The 20,806-nt window shown below is 52.5% G+C and overlaps 2 protein-coding genes across 2 annotated transcripts in view; both read right to left on the reverse strand.

The window, feature by feature from the left end:
- Positions 1–392: 392 nt before the first annotated feature.
- On the reverse strand, positions 393–8,029 carry OCSTAMP (osteoclast stimulatory transmembrane protein). The gene is given in 4 exon segments (XM_086702376.1): positions 393–813; positions 815–1,218; positions 4,121–5,123; positions 7,889–8,029. Coding segments are annotated over 4 exon segments (1,659 nt in total). The 5' UTR covers positions 7,921–8,029; the 3' UTR covers positions 393–593.
- Positions 8,030–14,502: 6,473 nt separating this feature from the next.
- Positions 14,503–20,806, reverse strand: part of SLC13A3 (solute carrier family 13 member 3) — a 75,493-nt gene continuing 69,189 nt past the window's right edge. The window contains exons 12-13 of the mRNA XM_086702377.1: positions 18,826–18,963; positions 14,503–16,081 (exon numbers count right to left, since the gene is read on the reverse strand). Of these exons, the coding sequence (XP_086558503.1) occupies positions 15,905–16,081; positions 18,826–18,963 (315 nt within the window). The 3' untranslated portion in view covers positions 14,503–15,904. The remainder of the gene's footprint in view (positions 16,082–18,825; positions 18,964–20,806) is intronic.

Genomic DNA, 20,806 nt, shown 5'->3' on the forward strand with positions numbered 1-20,806 from the left:
GAAGGGCAGAGAATGACGTGGAGGGGAAAACAGGGAATAATACCAAGCCCACAGGGGAGGGAGCTGGGGTTTTACTAGAACCTGGATGGGGATACAGTTGCCAGATAAAATATGGATAACTCAGTTCAATTTGAATTTCAGATAAGCAGCAAACGCAGGTTTAGTACAAGTATGTTCAGTATAAGAATGTCCCAAGGACGTACTTACACTAAACCCGTATTTGTTATTTGTCTGAAATTCAAATGGACCCAGGTATCGTGTATTTTTATTTGCTAAACGCTGGCAAGCCTGGTCGGGAAATCCCCCAAGGACTTTGAAACAAAGGAGCAACATAATCTAATTTAGGATTTAATAAATACTTCATTTAGAAAATCCAGAAAATGTTAGGCTGCTAAATCTCAGAAGATTCGGGGGACGTATCCGGGAGCATTAGGGCACATCTCGCTAGGCAAAGTTTCCATCTGCCAGTCGGAGGCCCCTGATGCAGGTGAGAGCCTTCACTGATCCCCAGCTGGTCTGGAGGAACCTGGGGCTGTCTCTGCACTTCCTTGTGGGTCACTGTGCAGAATGCTTTACTGCTTCTCGAGGCCTTTTTACGCCCAGTATCCCAGTATCGAATTCCTCCCTTCCCACATTCCCCCGCCCCCCCTCCGTGGAAAGTAGGTCACATGGGTTGTTATTATGCAGTCATTAGGCAGGCATAGAAACTGAGGCTCAGAGAGGTGAAGCAATCCACCCAAGGTCACACAGCAAGGACCAAGGTCTGTGCGGCTTCCGCGCTGCTTCCCCTCTGCCTTACTGCTCTCTGTTCTCTTCCAGCATCCAGGCCGGGGCGGGTGCTGGCAGGCCCGGGTGTCAGGAGCAGGAGGGGGTCTGCGGGGGCAGCTGCTGGCCTCGGCGCCTGTCGTATCTGCGCTGGAGCCGGGCGTGAAGGTGGCGGGCCCTCCTGGCCTCCTGGGCCGAGAAGAAGGAAGCGGCGACGGTGTGCCGCAGGCGCCGGGCGTAGGTCTCCAGCAGGACGGTGGCGCAGGCCGCCAGCTGCAGGGCGCCGGCAGCCAGGGGGGCGGCCGCCTGGGGGCGCTGCGCGGGCAGCAGCCGGCAGCCCTGGGAGGTGAGGCGGAGCTCCCACTGGAAGGACCTGTGAGCAGAGAGGAAGGGGCTCTCCGGAGGCGGCTGGTTGAAGAGAAAGGGGACGAAACCCAGGACCGTGTACGTGGCCTCGAAAGAGGAGAAAAAGGCCAAGTCAACAGACGCTCCAGCCATCCCCTGTCTCCCGCCACTCATGCAGGCTTGTCCTCATCTGCAAAATGGGCGCAGAACTAAGGCAGCCTCCTGGGGGTGGAGGACGGCCAGATGAGATGGGGAGTCTGAGGCAGGCTTTTCGACAAACAAAAAGCACCGTACAAATGCTGTTTTCATTATTACTTTCTGAGCAGAATACTTTAAGGAAAACAAACTGGTGCTTTGGTCATTTACTCTTTGCTAAGCCCTCTAGTGAATATTTTAGACGTCTTTTTCATCAAATATGGGCAATCCTATGAGCTTGAGCCCAGAACGAGCCTTGCTGAAAAGATGGGAAACCTGGGGCGCCTGGGTGACTCAGACAGTTGGGCGTCCACTTCGGCTCAGGTCATGATCTCCGGGTTCGTGGGTTCGAGCCCCGCATCGGGCTCTGTGCTGAGGGCTCCTAGCCTGGAGCCTGCTTCGGATTCTGTGTCTCGCTCTCTCTCTGCCCTTCCCCCACTCATGCTCTGTCTTTAAAAAATAAATAAATAAACACTAAAAAAAAAAAAAAGACAAAAGATGGGAAATCTAAGGTCCCCTAGTGTTACATGTGGCCAGCCCGGGGATCAGTCCCAGCCAAGGGGAGTGCCAACACCCTGAGCCTATTCCTAAGCTCTACAATTCCCTTGGGGTATGTTGGAGCACAGCACGGGGAGGCAGGGAGGTCAGAGGTTAACCATCTGACCTTTGGAGCCAGACTTCTTGGGTTGGATCCTGGTCTGCCCAGGGCCAACTTCTCGGCCAGGAACAGTGAGCTATCACATTTTGTCGGTTTGGGGATTCATTTCTCCCCCCACATTTTAACCTCTTTGAGATCAAGATGTGTCTTTCAAGCAATGGGACTTGTAACCCCGTTCCACAGTTGTGCCATTTCACGCTTTGTGAGAGGGCCAGAGGGTGCCAGCAAGAAAGCTTGCAGAGTGGGCGGAGGAAAATGCTGGAAATGATAGTGGGGCATCACCAGCTCTCGAAGGCACAGAGGCCAGTAATATTAGGTGAAAACCCACAGACGCTGAGAACTCAAGCAGAGCCATTCAGAGGAGTCAGGCTTGAATGGAAGGACGTTTTAGGAAAACGTCACAAAACGAATCCACCGTTTTTCTTTTTTTCCATACCTGAGAAAAGATAAGTCTATGTGAAATAAGAAGTGAACTATTTTATATGAATACAATTAAAATTCTAAATGATAAGAGGTGCCTGAGTGGCTCAGTCAGTTAAGCATCCGACTCTTTTCAGCTCAGGTCACGATCTCATGGTTCTTGGGATCGAGCTTGGGATTCTGTCTCTCTCTGCCCCACCCCCACTCTCCCTCTCTCTCAAAATAAATAAGTATATATTTTTTAATTCTAAATGATAAGAAGGCATTGCGTCTTGGTTTGATTGGCAGCATTTTCTTTCCTAATGACACATAAAAATGATGATGTGATTTGCAATCAATGACATCTTGGATTTGATGAAATAAGGTAACTCAGGTGCCACCCTCGGGACAGTGCCTGATACATTTCTTTACTGTGACCCCCCCTTCCCATATGAAACGCGTTTCAGAGCACCTTGCAGGCACAGATTGTATTGTGATCAGAGAAAAATGTCATAAAACAAAACCTCAACCTTATCCTTTAAAATATACTCTCATAAATTTCTAGTCTATTTGATTTCATTAAAAAAAAAGTGACCATAACCTCCCAAGTTGATTACATTGATTTCATGCAGTTTGAGAAAGCACTTTCTTAGGATATAATAAGCACTTAATAAATATTAGCCATTAATATTATTCACTCAGAGTCTGAACTTTGGTTTTATGCAGTGGAGTTTTGTGTGAGATCTCATCATTAAAAAAAAAAAAAAGATTTTTTTTTTTTTTTTAATTTTTTTTTTCAACGTTTATTTATTTTTGGGACAGAGAGAGACAGAGCATGAACGGGGGAGGGGCAGAGAGAGAGGGAGACACAGAATCGGAAACAGGCTCCAGGCTCTGAGCCGTCAGCCCAGAGCCTGACGCGGGGCTCGAACTCCCGGACCGCGAGATCGTGACCTGGCTGAAGTCGGACGCTTAACCGACTGCGCCACCCAGGCGCCCCCAAAAAAAAAAGATTTTTGGCAAAAGATTGAAAACCACAAATCTTGATCGGATAATAAATATATCCAATGGTAAATATTTTATATGTTACTATTAAAATGGTAACTATTTTAGATCATACACAGATCATACAGTCCTTGATTCAACTATCAACTTTGTCGAAAAGCCACAGCAAACACGTAAACAAATGGCACGGTTATGTTCCAATAAAACTTAATTTACAAAAACAGGAAGCCAGCAGAGTTTGGCCCGTGGGCCATAGTTGGTGGACTCCTGGCCTAGATCATTCAATATATACAGTCTGATATATACAGATGTCAGCTTTTAATGATAGCCGCTATTTGTCAACCCCCTCCTGTGTGGCCTGGAGCGCCTGGGTACTTTTACAAACTACCACTTGTTAAGACTCACAATAACCTTGTGGGGTGAGGGGGACTGATCCACTTTGTCCAAGTGAGGAAAAAGAGACTAGGACTTGCTGCCACGTAAGAAAAGAGTGACCTTGGGCATCGAATTATTTTAAAGCCTCTGGGTATCTGTGTCCTCTCCTGTCCTCGGGGTGAAAATGGAACCCAGTGCATCAGGCTGTGGTGGGAATTACAGGAGCCTGTGAATGCCCCAGGTTCCCGTAGCTTCTCCAAGGGCTGGGACTCGAAGGCAAATAAAATTCAGTCGCAGATCAAATGGTTAACACACCCTAGCCCTTCCGAGGGGGCTTCCTAGAGGACTCTAGTCCTCTCTTCCCATCGCCCTACTTACATCATACTTGACCGTGAGCGTGGTGGGCACGGCAGGCAGTTTCTGCGCCCAGTCCACGGCTGCCTGAGCCAGGAGAAAGGCCACGTGGTCTGTAGCCACCATCACAGCTGTGGCCATCAGGGGCAGGGTGAGCAGTCCCAGCCTCAGGAGACAGCTCAGCAGCTCCCCCTGGGACAGCCTCGGCCGGGCGGCCCAGAGCAGCCAGGCTGGTGGGGAAGCCACCAGGTGTGTGGCCTGGGCCTCGGCCAGCTGCAAAGCCAGTTGTCGTGTGGCGTAGATATTGTCAAACCGCAGGTCCGTCAGGTAGCGGTGGAGGTACCAGCCGGAGTCCACGAGGAGGCCCAGCACAAAGAGCCCCGCGACCACCTGCTGGGTCCCCAGCACGGCCGCCCGGACCAGGGACTCCAGGCCAGAGAAGTCCTCCAGCACCTGCTGAGTGACCCTGAGCATGTGAAGCAGGAATACAGAGCCATTGCCCTGGGCCTGGAGGGTCAAGCCCCGGCCGCCTGCTTGGCCAGCGGGGCCCAGAGCCCCGGACGCTGTGTGCAGCCGGTGAGTGGTGTTGAGCAGGCTTTCCAGGGAGCCCTCTGTGACACATCTCAGCACCTGCCCGGCCGCGCCCACGTTGGCCAAGACGTTGGGCACCACGGCGACGGCCAGGGTGGCGGTGCTCCAGGACAGGAGCAGGCGGCGGCCCTGCTCCGTGCTCAGGGTGGGGACGCTGAGTGCAAACAGGCAGCGCGCGGGGGGCACCAAGCCCAGGACCAGGAAGACTAGGAGGCCGCAGACAGTGGCCACTGTGGCCGAGGGTCCCGGAGGATAAAGCAACGAGGACACGAGCCAGCGGTGCGTCAGACCCGCAGCAGCAAGGGCCGGGGAACCGCACAGGAGGAGCTGGGTTAGCAGCTGGCCACAGCTGGTTGGGACAGGCTGAGAGAAGGCGACCCAGGCAGCCTGCAGTGGGACAAGGGCCTTGCGGAGCCCCAAGTGCCAGACCCTCCACCTGCACACAAGGAAATTGGGGGGACGTCTTTCAGGAGGACGAGGGGTTGGCTGTCTGCCCAAGGCCCCTGATCCACAAAACCCTTCGATTGCTCACAGGCTCCACCCCTTAGCCACAGGGCTCGGCACCCTTCCCCCGTGGCTACCCCCAAACCCCCACCACCCGCGCCGAACCAGTCAGAGCCTGCCCTAGGGCTATTCCCACTGGAGTTGTTGGGGGAGCCGCCCAGTTTCTGTGCAGTTTCTGGGGAGGTGAGGGTGAATGTCTGAGCTGCCTGTGTCCACCATTCCGGTTTGGTGAGGGTGCCCGGCCCCGGGGAATGAAAAAGCCTCGGAGAGAGAAGCGCAGAGGAGAGAGAATAAGAAAGAGGAAAAAAAACATGGGGAGAGAGACATACTATTGTACTTGAATTCACAGTCTTGCTGGCCTGTTGTGTGATCCCTTCTCCACGGGCCTCAAGATCTCCTCTATAATTTGGAGGGGCAGGAGAGTGGATCCGTTGGCCACTCAGGAACTTTTCTACTCTGCTGTCCTTAAATTTATTCATTCAAAAATATTCAGGGGCGCCTGGGTAAGCATCCGACTTCGGCCCAGGTCATGATCTCTCGGTTTGTGAGTTCGAGCCCCGCGTCAGGCTCTGTGCTGACAGCTCAGAGCCTGGAGCCCGTTTCGGATTCTGTGTCTCCTCCTCTCTCTGCCCCTCCCCCGCTCATGCTCTGTCTCTCTCTGTCTCTTAAAAATAAATAAATGTTTAAAATTAAAAAAAAAAATATTCAGCAAGCAACGACTGTGTGCTCGCCATTGGAGAAACAGGAATGAATGAAACGGACAAGAGTCCCGGCCCTCATCCAGCCCACATTAAAGATGACGGCCGAGGTGTAGTCAAAAGAGGTTAGGGTTCTGTGTACATTCTGCTGGAAGAACCACTACAACTGGCCGTCTGATTGGCTGGGGGAGCGAGGAGGAGGAGGGAGTGGAGGATGACCATGGGGTTTGATGCCCGAGCAACTGCAACACCGAGGCGTCGTTTCCAGAGACGGGAAATAAATGAGATACGAAGTCATTGATTTATAGATGACACTTGAAGCCAGGGGGCAGGAGCTGACCCCTCAGGACAGTGTGTTAAGCGGGGAGGACAGAGACTCAAGGACTGAGCCCTCGCACTCCAGGGTGAACAGGTGGGAGGCGAGAAGGAGGTGGAGAAGCCAAGGTGATGTGGTGTCTGGGAAACCAAGCAAGTAAAATGTTCCAAGAAGAGGGGGGCGACCACATAGGTCAGGTGCTGCTGATGGGTCAACAAGGCCGAGGGCTGAGGAATGACCATTGGGTTTTGCCATGTGGAGGAGGTCCCTGGAGACGGCCCAAGGGTAGCTTGGTGGCACCTTGGGCCAAAACCCAACTAGAGTGGGCCCAGGAGAGACTGGAAGGAGAAGAATGTGAGACCCGAGTCCCGACAGCTCTTCTGACTCGTTTTTGCAATAAAGGGGCACACAAATGGTGCCGTGGCCGATGGTGGGGACGGGACATGGATGGGAGAGACGCTAGCAGGTCTGCCAATCAAGAGGGGGCGTGGACAAAGGGAGGCTCACAGGTGGGGGCAGGGGGGTATGATCGACAGCACAAAATCTGAGGGCGGGTCTCAGAAAAGAGCAGGGTGGTCATCCCATGTAGCAGATGGGAAGGCAGAGGACACGGGCTCAGATGACCGTGAAGGGACGGGCAAAGTGTGGGCACGTACATCTCAGTTCCTCTGACACGGAAAGGAGCAATGATTAAGGGCGTGGCCTCCAGACTGCCTGGGTCCAAATCCTCGCCTCACTACTCACGGTCCGTGTGACCTTGGTCAAGGTTTCTAATCCCTCCGGGCCTCCGTTTTCTCATTTGCATAAACAACGGGACTCATGTCTGTAAAATGGTGCCGTGAAGTAGGACCTCAGAGGGCCACTCTGTGTCTGGAACGTAGTAAGTACTGCATCGGCTGTGATCTGTCACTGGAGCTCCGTGCCACCGGGGCAGCGAGTGGCTCCTTGGTGTCCCTGATACGCCGCAAGCGTCTAGAATGGTGTCTGCATGCAGCGGGTGTCAGCTGTGGTGTGACTGCTTCTGTTTGCTCAGGGTAGCAGGAAAGCAAGGTCCGCACGGATGGAGAGCGTACTGGACGAGGCCGTGCAGGGCAGGCCTGAAGAAGAAGGACAGGGTAGAAAATAGCGGTCCGGGAGGCTGGGAGAGTAGACGAACCCGGGAACTGCTTCAAGCTGGGCAGCACCACGGACCCACTGGCAGTTAGAGAAGACGAATTGTGGCCTTTCTAGCCCCGGAGGGCATCTCAATTTAGGACTAAACCTCCTCCTACTGTGTAAGGAGTATTCGGAACATGGCAGCTGTTAAAGTAACAGCGAATAATATAAACGGCAAGGGAAGCAAAGCCCACTGTGAGTCACACTGAAGGCCAAGGCCTGTGGGAGATGCACGATCCATGATGCATCTCCTTGCTGTGCAAAGAGCACCTGCTTGCTGTGCGTGCTTACTCCGAGCTGCGCGTGATGGCAAGCGCTGTGCGTGCGTTTTCTCGGGCAGTTCTTACAATGAGAGTCGTTATCACGACTCTCATTCACAGATGGGGAAACCGAGGTCCGGAGGGGTGGAGATTTACCCAAAGTCACACGGCCAGGGAATGGCAGAGCTTGGGGCCGAAGCCCGCACCCGCCATGCCCGACTGCCGTTTTCTTGCCTGTGGTGCCAGAGTCTAGGGTCCCCAGACCTACCCGGTCCTGGCGAGGTGCTCAGCTGTTTTCATGCTTCCTGAATAGCTGTGGATCCGGGCGGGCAGGCTCAGGCAGCGATGGGCAGGTGGAGAGGAAGTGGGGGGAACTGCATTCTCCAGAACTTAGGAGACCCTGGTGCTTCTGCTTTTTGGCCTGTAATTAAACCCTCCTGGTCACCTTGTCCCGCCCCGCCTGGGCCCACCTCCCGGAGGGCCGGGCAAGCTGCTTCCTCCTCTTCGGGCAGGCGGGAGTGGGTAGAAGGTGTGGGAGGAAAGAGCCTTTTCCAAGCGATGTCTGTAATCCTGATAGTGGGAAGGTGGAACTGCTCTCACTTCGCACAGGAAGAAACTGGGGCTCAGAGAAGCCACACCACTCAGCAGTGGCAACACCAGGACTTGAGCCGCGTTTGGCTTTGCCTTGCCCGCACCCTCCACAGCTGTGTGCCCCAAGAGGACCTGATCCCCAACTCTGCGTGGTGGGAACCCACCAGAGACACTGGCACCTTGGCTGAGACTCTTTTCCAAGCATAGTGGCTCTCCACTCAGCTGGTCCCCTCTCCAGCTGGCCTTCTGTCTAGCCTGACATGCACCTGGCTTCAAGTCACAACTCTCTCCCTCCCTACCTGTGCGACCTTGAGCAGGTGACCTCATCTCTCTGTTTCAGTTGCCTCCTCTTAAGAGGGAGCAACAACAGTAACAGTTAACATTTACTGAGCACTTGCTAAGCATCAGGCTCCTTGATAGTTCTGTTTGAATCCCCTGAATCCTTATTTCCGACAACCCTTTTGCTAAGTTATCTCATTCTTCAGTTCAGAAAACGAGCCCCGAAGAATTAACTCCCTTAACCAAGCCACTCAGCCAGGAAGGGGTAGAGCCATGATTTATACCCAACGGTCCTGCTCCAGAGTCTACTGGTCGACCTCTGTGCTTGCTCTACTGGTGTGGAGGGAAGCATTCACAAGACTCATGGTTACCTTCAGATGCATCCGAAACTGCAAAAAGCAGGCACTTAATAAGTGTGAGGTCCCTGTATACGTGCTCTGCTGTAGAAATTGTCCGGCAGGTACACTTCTGGGCTGTCCTGAGAGCCAGTCCTTGCCCGGAAGCAGACACTTCGCCCCCCAGCGTCTTTGTCCTCCATCACTGCCAGCAGGCTGCCTCCTCCAGGGAGGCCTCCCCTGCGCCCCCAGGCCTCCACCCCCACAGGATGGGCCAGTGAAGCCGTATTCCAGACTCCCCCACATTTTCCTTTATAAGGACACGTTGCCTCGGCCGCTTGCTCAGGTCTGAAGGGGGCTGTTCTGTGGCCCGGATAGGGGAAGTGACATTCTCATAGTCACACAAGTGAATGAGACACCTGTGGCCCTCGGAGGGCCTGACACCCTTCCCAGACCACAAGCCCCTCCAGGGAATCAGGCCGGGCACCAAACGTGGAATGCACAGAGCAGGCAGGGAGCAGGAAACACATGCACGTGCGGAGGCCAGCCAGCTAAGGGGCAGAGCAGAACACATGGAAACAGCAGTGAGCTGCCGCGTGTAGACCCTTTCGGAAAGGACAGCTTCTACCCTGCTCCGGTCCCTTGAACAAAGGTCCCACATTACCAGGTTTCCCACTGTTTCCGAAGATGCCCGTCATTCCCATTTTGGGCGTAAAAGTCTCCAAGTTTTTCAAGCCAGCATTAAAAAAAGAAAAAGAAAAGACCGCTGTGCGGACCAACCTCAACAGGCCCGTGGGCTGAAGCCAGCAAGAGGGCTCCCGACTCACAACCTCTGCAGAAAACCTCCGTGGGGCTGACGTAGGGAGCCGTCTGACGGTCCCTCCGAACTGCAGGGGCCCCGGGCTGACAGTAGTCGGTCTGTACTTGAATGCCAGCTTTGCACTTCCTGTGCTGTGCGACCTTGGACAAGAAAACTGTCCTTCTCTGAACTTGTGTGGACTCTGCTCTCGTGAGACTACTCCTGCCTACTTCTTAGGATTCTTTGAGGATTCAATGAAATAATGTATGCAGAGCACCCAGGGCATAACAGCCAAATACTCCTGCCCTGCTTTCTCAGACCTGGGCTGACAGCTCGGCCTCCGTGAGCCCCAGGCTGCTCAGACCTCACTGATAATACAGGCCTCTGTGATGCCCACAAGTCGGATCCCTAGCCTGGGTCCCCCTCGCACAGGAAATTTCAGGGCATCGTGCTGGTCCGAGGGGAGCCATCCCGGAAGACCCCGGCATTCGCCCAGTTTGTGTGCTGAGACCGGACAGCCGATCGGTTAAAGGACCATGTTGACCATTTCCTGAAGGCCTCCGAGGAATGCGTAAGATCTGGGGGTTCGGTGGTGCAGCGGGGGAAGGGGCAGAAGATATTTTTGGCTCTTCTCAGCACATGTAGGCAGTCACTTCTGCCTCTGTAAAGCTGGCCTGGCTCCAAATCCCACATCCAGAAGTGTCTTCTGAATCATCAAAAATAGAATCAGCTTTGTTGGGGGAATTTCTGGGTAGAAGATTCAGAACCATAAGACAGAACAGGAAGAGGAAGTGGTGAGCCTTCAGGTCCACAATCAGAATCAGTAGTCCATGGAACACGGGAGTCGTTGAGTTGTACAGCCTGTGGGCATAGAATATTGCCACCACCCCCTCGGTCTGAGAATGTGGGGAGGTGGCTAAAGTCTTACCAAATAGATAGTAGTATCCAACAGAAACAGAATGTGGGCCGAGTATATAATTAGACATTTTCTAGTAGCCACATAAAAAACTGAAATTTACTTTAATCAGATGTTTTATTCAACCTAATGTATCCCAAATAGTATCCTCTCGAAATGTAATCAGTATAACATTTATTAAGGGGATATATTATCTTCCTTTTTTGTGCTCTGTTTTAAAATCCTGTGTTTTTATTTTTAAAAATTTTAAAAAATGTTTATTTCTTTTTGAGAGAGAGAGAGAGAGAGAATACAAGTTGGGGAGGGGCCGAGAGAGACAGAAGGAGACACAGAATCCAAAACAGGTTCTCAGCTCTGTGCTGACAGAGCAGTGAGCCCGACGCAGGACTCGAACCCATGAACCATGAGATCATGACCTGGGCCGAAGTTGGACACTTAACTGACTGAGCCACCCAGGCACTCCTAAAAACCTGTGTTTTAAAGTGAAGAGAGTCTTGGGGCACCCAGGTGGCTCATTCGGTTGAGCGTCCGACTTTGGCTCGGGTCATGATCTCACCGTCCATGGATTCGAGCACCGTGTTGGGCTCTGTGCTGACAGCTCAGAGCCTGGAGCCTGCTTTGGATTTTGTGTCTCCCTCTCTCTCTGTTCCTCTTCTACTCGCACTCTCTCTCTTTCTCTCTCAAAAATAAATAAATAATTTTTTAAAAAATTAAAAAAAAATTAAAATGAAGAGAGTCAGCCTAAGACATTAAGGAGGGGTGGGGACTGTGGCAAACAAGAGGGTTTACCCTCCAACTTGAGTTTTCCCACCACCACCACTCAACTCCTGTTGCCAGGTAGCAATAGGGTCCCATGTTGCCAGACCTTCTGACATTTTCTTTTCTAAGAGCAGCACAAAACTCGGTTCTAACGTGACATTTTCTGAGTTTAAAATATTAGCAATCAATTAATAGTTTAAAACTCACGAGAGGGGGCAAGAGACCCTGACTATGGGCTGGAGGTAGACCCAGGGACCGCTAGATTACAAGCTCCGATTTGGTCTAAACCTTCCGTGCCATGTTTTCTCGGTTTACCCCTCCAGACACAGTCTCCGCTCTCCTCCCTGCCCTGATCCCTGGAGCCCCACCTGGATAGGCTGCCTCAGAGGGCCCTCCCGCATTCTGGCTTCCATATGTGTGATGGTGAGATTTCTGTGTCCACGTGGCTGGGCCACAGCATCCAGCTATTTGGTCAAACGTTATTCTAGCTGTTTCTGTGAGGGACTTTTTGGATGAGATTTATGTTTAGATCAATGGAGTCTGAGTAAATCAGACTGCCCCCTCCTAATGGGGTGGGCCTCGTCCAATCAGTTGAAGGTCTGAGTAGAACAAAAGACTGACTTCCCCTGAGCGAGAGGGAATTCTGCCAGCGGATTGCCTTTGGACTCTTTCCTGGATATACATATAGATCCACATATTTGCATCCTGTTGGTTCAGCTTTCTCTGGAGAACCCCGACGGATACAGTTGGGTTGGTCATGGGGAGCGCCAGTGGGAGAGCTGAGCGTGGCTGAAGAGAAAGATCCGAGGCAGTGTCCCCCTTTCAGAGTCGTCTTGGGCTGTATGTGTCCCAGGAGTAAAGGAGCCACCCCCTCTCCCTCACCCCTCTCCCACCACCCAGGATCTGCACTTCCCCTCATGGTTTCCGTGTCCTCTGCCCACACCCTGTAACTAGACCCGTTCCTAAGCTATCCTCAAATTAGCTACTTTATATATTTCCTTTCAAGACCCTGACTACGCACTCTTTATCTCTCAGATGAGGAAACCCAAGCCCAAAGCGTAAAGGACGTTCTCAGGGTCACACAGCTTGTCGCGTGTAGAGCCAGGAGTCCAAAGTGGCTCATTGAACCCCTCATCTAGTGGCTTTTATTCGCCTTGTTTTCCATTTGACGTCACCACTTCCGTTCTCCTGCCCACCTGACTCTCTAATTTCTTGATATATGCACCAGAATATGCGCGTGTCTATCCAGTCCTTCCACGTACCTGTTGTTCATCACTTCTGCGGGCTGTCGTGCTTTCCACGGTGTGCTTCCCCGTATTTTACTTAAATACTGCCACCCCCATGGTGGTCATCTAGGTGGCCTCCAGCTCCTGGGTTCCTCAAACGGCAGTGCCCAAACATCCTTCTACATTGTCCCCGTAGGAACCGTGCAATGATTTTGCCGGGACACGAACCCAGGAGGAAAACTGGGCCACAGGGAACGCAGGTAACAAATTCCCCCTAATTACCGCCCCGTTGCTTGCCAGGCTGCCGGTGAGGGGTTATCGTCTCCCCCGCGGGATGGGAGGGCGTCTGTTTCCTTCTGTTTCACTATCACGTATCGTTCCCTTTCCTGGTTCCCACTGGTGGGACTGGCATCTTGGTTGAACTTGCATTTATCTGATTGCAAATGGGTTCGAGCATCTCCTTACCAAGCTCTGGCCATCTCGACGCCCTGCTTCAGAACGGCACAGCCGTGTCTCTCCCTGCTCTGGGTGTCAGGGCTGGCGTCTTCCAAAGACAGCGGCCAAGCCTCTTCCCCTCTCTGTACGTGGATACCTACCACTCCTCCCATGAAGGCTGGGACCTGTTCCCCTCCCCTTGAACCAGGTAACCCTTGGCTTGCTTTGACCAATAGAATGTGGCAGAATTGAGTTCTTCGATTCGCGAGCCCGGCCCGTAAGGGGCTGTGTAGCTACTGCTTTTGCCTTCTGAGAAGCCCACCGTCAGGTTCAGAGGTCTGGGCTAGACTCCTGGAGAAGCCACATGACCCCAGAGGCTCCATGGTCATTGTGGACATTCAAGGTCCAGCTAAACTCCCCACTGACTTGCCCTGGACACCCCATCTGGAGCAGAGACGAAACCATCCCTGCAGATCTCTGTCTAAATGCAGAAACATAAGCCAATAAGCTGCTGTGTTCTGGGGCCCGAGTTTTGGGGTGGTTTGTTAATGCAGCCAGTTAACTAAAACAGATGTTTTGTTTTGTATTTGCTCTTTCTGACACCTGTTGCATTCCGGACGCGAGTCTCGTGTGTATTTCCAATGACTCTGCACCCCTCCTGCGGCCCACCGTCCTCCCATGCCTCCATCGGCACGTGGCTGACTCTTGGTCTCAGGCCAATGCCACCTCCTCAGAGAAGTCCTCCCTGAGCACCCCCGGCTGAAGCAGCTTCTGAGTCACTTGGTCACATTGTCCAGTTTCATTTTCTTCTTACCCCGCCTCATGACCCAGAGTGATTTTATCTGTTTACCTGCCCACTGCCTGTCTCCTTAGCTAGAATGTAAGTTCCATGTGGATGGGGACAGTGAAGGAGCCCATAATCAGGTTTTACATAAATATTGTTGAATGAATGCGTGGAAGAAGGAGTGAACAAAGAAATGAATAGAACAGACCTCAGATCGGAGGTCGAGATTGCTGGCTCATAAATTTTGGTACAGATTCATTTATCAAATATTTACTGAGCACCTATTATGTGCCAGAAACCATTCTAGATACCAGAGTTACGGCACTCAACAAAATAACGTTTGTATTCTGATAGGCTGATATTCTAGAAAATACACAATACGGTGTCTTGACTAAACACGACGAAGAAAAATACAGCAGAGTAAGGAGCTGGAGAGTAATGAGGGCAAGATTTTAGACTAGATGGTTAGTGAAGCTTCTCCGGGGAGGTGACATTTGGGCAGAGGCCTGAATAAAGTGAGGAAACAAGCACATATGTGGGAAGCAAAGTGTTCTTGGTAGGGGCGGGGGCGGGGGGTGGGGGTGGGGAGAAGCATGTGTAAAGGCCCTGGGGCAGGACAGTTGAAGCATGTGGTTAGAGTGGAGGGGGAAGGGCAATAAGGAAGCTAGGTCAGGGAGGTCAATTCTGTGGAACTCCCAGCTCAGGAGTTTGTGGCTTTAAAACTTACTTATGTCCACAAAGCAAATGACCTCTAGGTCCACTGTTGATTCACATTCTTTATTTTATAGCGTTTTCAATCAGGATTCGAAATCACAATTCATCAGGTTACAGGTCCCATGGGTTTCTCCCGTCCCCTGTTCTCCAGGAGAGCAGCCTCCAACCCCCATGGGCTGTAACCGTGGCTAAATACTAAAGTGCTCACGTGGGAAGAGATGGACCGCATTCTCCAACTTGGAGGCCTCTCCTCTCTCCCTCCCGCTCCCAGGGAAACCTCTGTGACTCACTCGTACCGTACTGAGTTCAGTCTCTGGGTGCTGCCTTCCCAGCCCACACTGCCCAGAGAACCTCAACCCTCAGATGCGTAGGAAGGGGAGACATAAGGCTTCTGGACCCCTTCCTGGCACCTTTGCTGGAGCCAGGCTAACACTGGGCCACTCTTTACACTTTCTGAGCACCCATGGGACCTAATACGGTGCTGTTACAGGGGATGCCCAGACGTTTCTGCTGGAAACAGGGAGGGATTCCATCTTCTAGGACAGCTCCCACCAGCCACTGGCTCAGGGGAGTCTCCCTTGACCCCGTCTGGAGAAGAGGGTTACGATATTTTGCCTGCCTGAGAAATTTCACCCTGGCCTCTTACGAGGCTCCAATCTATCTTCCGACTTTTTTTTTTTTTTTTTTCTCATCTCTGAAATACGTGGCCTTGGCTCATTAAACATGCTTACCCCCTGGGGTGTGGGTGGGGAGGTAAAGACCAGCTGCTGGAACGAGGAAGGGCTGATGGCCTCAAAGGCCCTCAAAGGACGGGAGTCCTTGCTGGAAGAACCTTGGGCCACTCGTGAGACATTAGGGCCCAGGCTTGGCCTGACCCCAGAATTACGGTCAAACTGACTCGATTAAACAGGAAAATCCTAGACAGGGTGGGTAGAGGCGTCAGCTGGGATTTCTAGAACGCTCCTGTCGTGCTCAGGCGCACAGAGGAGCAGCAGGGAGGCTTTGCACAGCCTCCACCTCCTCAGGACGTCATCTGTCCCTCCCCCCGTCTCCAGGGATTGGAAATAACCCTAGCTGCCGGGGATTGGCAGCCGTAAAATTCAAACCACGGGCACGGGAGGGGCACCAGCCGAGCAGAACACACACCACCTGTGAAGGACTGGCACAGCGCAGCCCCAAAAGCCTCTGTGAGGCAGGCGAGCTCCAAAGGCGAGATGATCTCTCCAGAGTGAAACCTAAAGCAGGCAGTGGGGGATGTCAGTTGTGCCCATGCGATTCGGTGGCCCCCGTTTCCAACTGTTTAAGACAAACACCATTCCAGATTGCTGAAATAAGGCTCCTTTGCATCCTAGCCACAGAACAGCTCAGAGAGCTTGTTTCCTAGCAGCGGGTGATGGCAAAAGCCTTCTGGGAGGGCCCAGCCCAAAGAGAGTCCTGGAGCGGGGCTCAAAGGGTCCGAAATGTGTCGTTGGGCAAGGCGGACGGCAGTGATGTGATGTTGGCTGAGTGGATGTCGGCCCAATCCGGAAAGGTGCCCAGCTGGAAGATGGTCTGTGCCCAAGTATTCATGGCCAAGCTGAGCAGCAGGACGCCCATCAGGTTCATCAGGAGGCCTGTCCGCACCTGAAACGGAGCCCAGAGTAAGGAAGGGGTCATCGTACGGATGGGAAAACCCACACTCAGAGTTAAGGAAGTCATTCACTCAAGGTCTCCCAGCCCGGAAGCGATGGTTCCAGGACACGAGGCCGGTGGATGCCCACAACCCCCCCATCTTTACATGACCCTGGGCTGTCCCTCAAAGAGCTGCAAATGTCCCCAGCCCTCGAGTGGTTTCTAGGTGTCAGGTACTCTGTCACACAGATGTGTCCCTTAACCCTGAAAGCAACCCTTCGCAGGTGATTATTATTATTATTTCCACTTTACAGAAGAGGAAACTGAGGCTCAGAGAAGTGGGCTTACCCACGTCACACAGCTTGAAAATGATCTGGTTTGACCAGTAACACACACGCGCGCGCACACACACACACACACACACACACACACACTACACGTCTACTTAAAGCTATACTTACTTGTTGCGAAGGTTTGTCTGATGGAAGTTTTGACCTTTTTAAGAAGCTAGAACAAGTTTGCTTCTTCCCCGGGGCCAACCTCCTGGGCCATTCAGTCCAACCCGGGGCTGAAAATCCCTGTTTCTCATCGGGGTTTTCTGATGTTCCATCTTGGCCTTGCCCAGCTGTGAACTGCACGGTAAGCAAGTGACTCCCTTTTCAATCCCCCTTGGGACCTTTTCCTCACAGAGAAGGTCTCCCTCGGGTGTGCTTCACGCCCTTAACGCTCTCTCTTCCTCGCCAATGGCCCTCTTTGACAAGGAGGGGTTCAGAACCTTCTCCAGGGCAACTGCTATCGGAGCAAAAGTAATTATTTTGCTTTCTTTGGTCTGCGTTTATTTTTAGACTTCCCTTCTGTGGCATACGTTACCAGTTTTCCATGTACAGATTGCAGCGGAAACTCTTCTTTTCAAATACTCTTAAGTTTTTTTTAAAAATGTAAGTTGATTACAATTGTTAAGTAAACATTGCCACGGATGGTTCGCGGAAAGGGCATCAAGTCGTGAAGGGCGTATGCCAAGCAACAAGGTCGAACTGTGTCGTGCTATCCTGCCTTTGCTCTTGGGGGTACCTTGAAACCCTGGCAACTTTGGAGGATTGGAAGGGGACAGGCCTAAGCTTTGGGGCGGCCGGGAGGAGGGCTGCGCTCCTGGGAGCCTGCCTCAAAATGCCTGCTTAGTCCCACATTCGTTATGTCAACTGCCTACAACATCATCACTGTCTGGACCCAAGCCTCCAGAGCCAGCGCCTCTCTGTGCCTCCTTGTGTCCCTCGGCATCTTTCTGTCCCTCTCCGTGCTCTTGGCAGGCCTCTACCTCTCGGAGCCTCTCCATTTCTCTCGTGTCTCTTTGTTCCCAGGATGGGCGTCACATCTCCATTTCTGCCTTCCCTAAGCAGCCTCCCTTTCCACACTGGCCCCCAGCCCCCAGCACTCCACTCCACCCGGCAGCCAAAGCCATCTCGGAGGGGCACGAGTGAAACCACATCCCTGTGACATCGGACAGCTGAAGGGACTCCACTCTAGAAAGTCTCCATCTCTGCTGTTTTTCTGCCAGGGTCCGTATCCTCATGTTCCGGATTCTGCCTCTGAATAAGCCAAGAAGCTCTTTTCCCACCTCGAGGGGGAAGCAAGAAAGTGAATCATTCTCTGTTTTGTCCTAGGCCCCGAACACCTGATAACACCTAAGGGCCAGATCCCAAACACGTACCCTTACCTTCGGGGATTCATGGAATAATACCTATTGCTCACCGGACTCTCTCTTTGATTGGACCTAGCGGATTCTTAAAGGAACACACGCGTTCCCTAGACCCTTTTCCAGTATAAACCCCTAACCCCGAGCAACGAGGAGACTCATTTTTCTCTCCATTCTGAGGGTCTCCCAGACACTCTGTCCCTTATTCTCTGTCTCTCATACTCTTCAGTAAACTCTGTTTTCACTGTCCCTGGCTCACATTTGATTTCGGTCCTGCGTGAAGCCAAGGACCCCTTTGGCTGGCCCTGTGGGACCCTCCCCTGGGCTCTCAGACCCAGCCTTGCCCTGCTTAAATCCCTTGAAAGTCCTCCCACTGTGCGCTGAATAATATCCTAAGTCTGTGCCTTGCATGCTGTGCACCGACCTCCCCTCCCGGGCCTCTGGTCTCATCTTCCCGATTCCAGGCACACCAGCCTCCTCCTTCTCTCTGTTTGCTCTGTGACCTCTTTCTGTCTCTCACTCTTGTCCACCCCCTTTCTCTCTCCCTCCCCAGCTCCTGCTGGGGTATCTGTGCCTGGAGAGCCTGGACTGGGAACACCACCCTCTTCAGTTACTTACACCAGCTTTGGATTTGCATTCCCTGAGTGCCCCAGGCAGCCAGTGGAAGCAGCAGGGGAGGCAGGGGAGCGAGGGGAGAGGGAACACACCGGTGGGTCTCCCCACTGCTGCTACCCCAGTGCCTCCCTCCTAAAGATTCCAGGCACAGAGCAGCCGGAGGAACAAGTAAGAAAAGAGAGCAGTGCCCAGAGAGGGGAGGAAGTCCCTTGTCCCTGAAGCAGACTCTGGAAAGTCATCACGAAGGCCATTTCCTGAAATTGTCCAAGCACAAGAATCATCCCAGAGTGTCTGTTAAAGCGGATCCCCCTGGTCCGGCTCCGAATGACTTCTTCAGAAACTGGGGTTTGGTAAAGTGGGACCAGGGGTCCCGCCCAGACGTCTCGCCCGGCACCTGCTGTCCACCCCCCGTCTCGGGCCTCTGTCGGGACGCGCCAGGAGGACTCACCATGTCTTTGACCAGCAAGTGTCCAGAGGCGAAGGCAATCGAGTTGGGGGGCGTCGAGACCGGGAGCATGAAGGCATAGGAGCAGCTGACTGTGCCGGGGACCATCAAGTAGAGGGGGTGCACCCTCAGGCGGATGGCCTGGACCGAGGCAGGGGCGGGGGCGGTGACCCCGGCAGGGAAAGAGAGAGAAGCGACGACAACCGATGGAGACGGTTGAAAGCCACAACAGGTAAGACACGGAAAGAGACGCACAGGGACGCATAGACGGAGACTGGCAGAGAACAGTGGCAGCAGACGAGAAGACAGGTTGGGAGACGACACAAGGAGAGATACAGCCAGAAACGCAGATCCACAGGCAACAGTAGAGACAGACAAGAAGAGAACCCAAATCAAAGGACACATGGAGAGGACATTCCCCAGGTTAGTGACATCCTGGGGCCACACTGCATGTTCACTGGGGAGGATGGGCTGGGGAGATTTATCTAGAACACACCTTCTCCCGCCTGAGAGTGCAGCATCATACCCGGAGGGCTTGCTAAAACACGGCGTGGCGGCCCCACTTTGTCCAGAGTTTCTGATTCAGCAGGTCTGGGGTGGCCCCAAGAGCCTGCATTCGAAATGAGTTCCCTGCTGCTACTGTGGGTCCAGAGAACCATGGCTCTAAAATATCAAGTCCTGGGGTGCCTGGGTAGTTCAGTCGGTTGAGTGTCTGACTCTTGATTTCGGCTCAGGTCACGATCTCACAGGTTCATGAATTCGAGCCCCACGTCGGGCTCTGTACTGACAGTGTGGGGTCTGCTTGGGATTCTCTCTCTGCCCCCACCCCCCAATAAATAAATAAACGTTTATAATTTTTTTTTAAAAAAATAGTAAAACAAAGTAACAAGTCCCCTGCCTGGTCCTTCCCTCGGCCAAACAGTCCACACCTTTACTTGGGGCCTCACCGGATTTCAAGGACACATCTGTCGATAAGCATTTCCCGATTTCTAAGATTGTGTGAATCAAATGCGTCTGTGTGTTGACCTCGCTCAGTGGGCCACTGGTTCGTCACCTCCCCCAAATGACATATTCATCTACAATTCACGTGGGTTTCTTCTCTGCTATTGTATTTAAGATGGGACATTTTTGGCCCCTCTGGCAAATTTTTATAACCCAAAGCATATAACTTTTCTCAGAAAGTGCTAAATGCGTCCCCCTGACACGTAAAACGTTTGGGTTTTGATGACAAGCAACATTTGGAAGCCTGTGTGATTTGCCAGTGTCTTCTCCAGCAAAAGTCGCCCCAACAGACCTGGCTGGGTCCCTGCTTCTCCTCCCCCCACCACCCTGCAGTGTCCCATCTCTCCCAATCATCTGCTCCCTCAGAGCCCGGTGAAGGGTGTGATTAAGTCCAATCACACGTGGCAAGGTTTGGGGACCCCCCTCCCCTCACTACTGGCGGGAGTGAGAATGGCATGCCCACTTTGGAGGGCAGTTTGCCCACTTCTAACAAAAGTATACACGCACAAGCTCTCCGATCCAGGGATCTCATCCAGGAACGTATCTAGATGGACCCAAAGGCGCACAGACAAGGAAAGGTCCGGCAAACGTTGCTGGACCACAGCAAAGACTGGAAGCAAACCTACGTGTCCATCACCGAAGATCTGAAATAAACCCGCTGCCATCCACTGGTAACAGAACATCCTCTATTCCCTGAAGAAGGATAAAGTACATCTCCGTGTGCTAAGGCAGTGCGAACTCCCTTACAAATTGAAATAAGCCGACAAAAGCCAAAAACACAGTGGCTCAGATAAGCGTGCCTGGTTGATCACTGTTCGCATACAAAGCCCGGAGTTGCAACACTGATTTAATCTGATCAATTTTGGATTCTATTGAGATAATCGTGCGCTAAAGCCTTCTCTAATCTATTTAAATACGGAACCAAGCCCATCGTTTCTAATGTTAATCAGTTTTGAAATTCCTAACATAGACTCTATTTGAT

Source organism: Puma concolor, chromosome A3, assembly GCF_028749965.1.
Source record: "Puma concolor isolate L17-30 chromosome A3, mPumCon1.1.hap2, whole genome shotgun sequence".
NCBI lineage: Eukaryota > Metazoa > Chordata > Mammalia > Carnivora > Felidae > Puma > Puma concolor.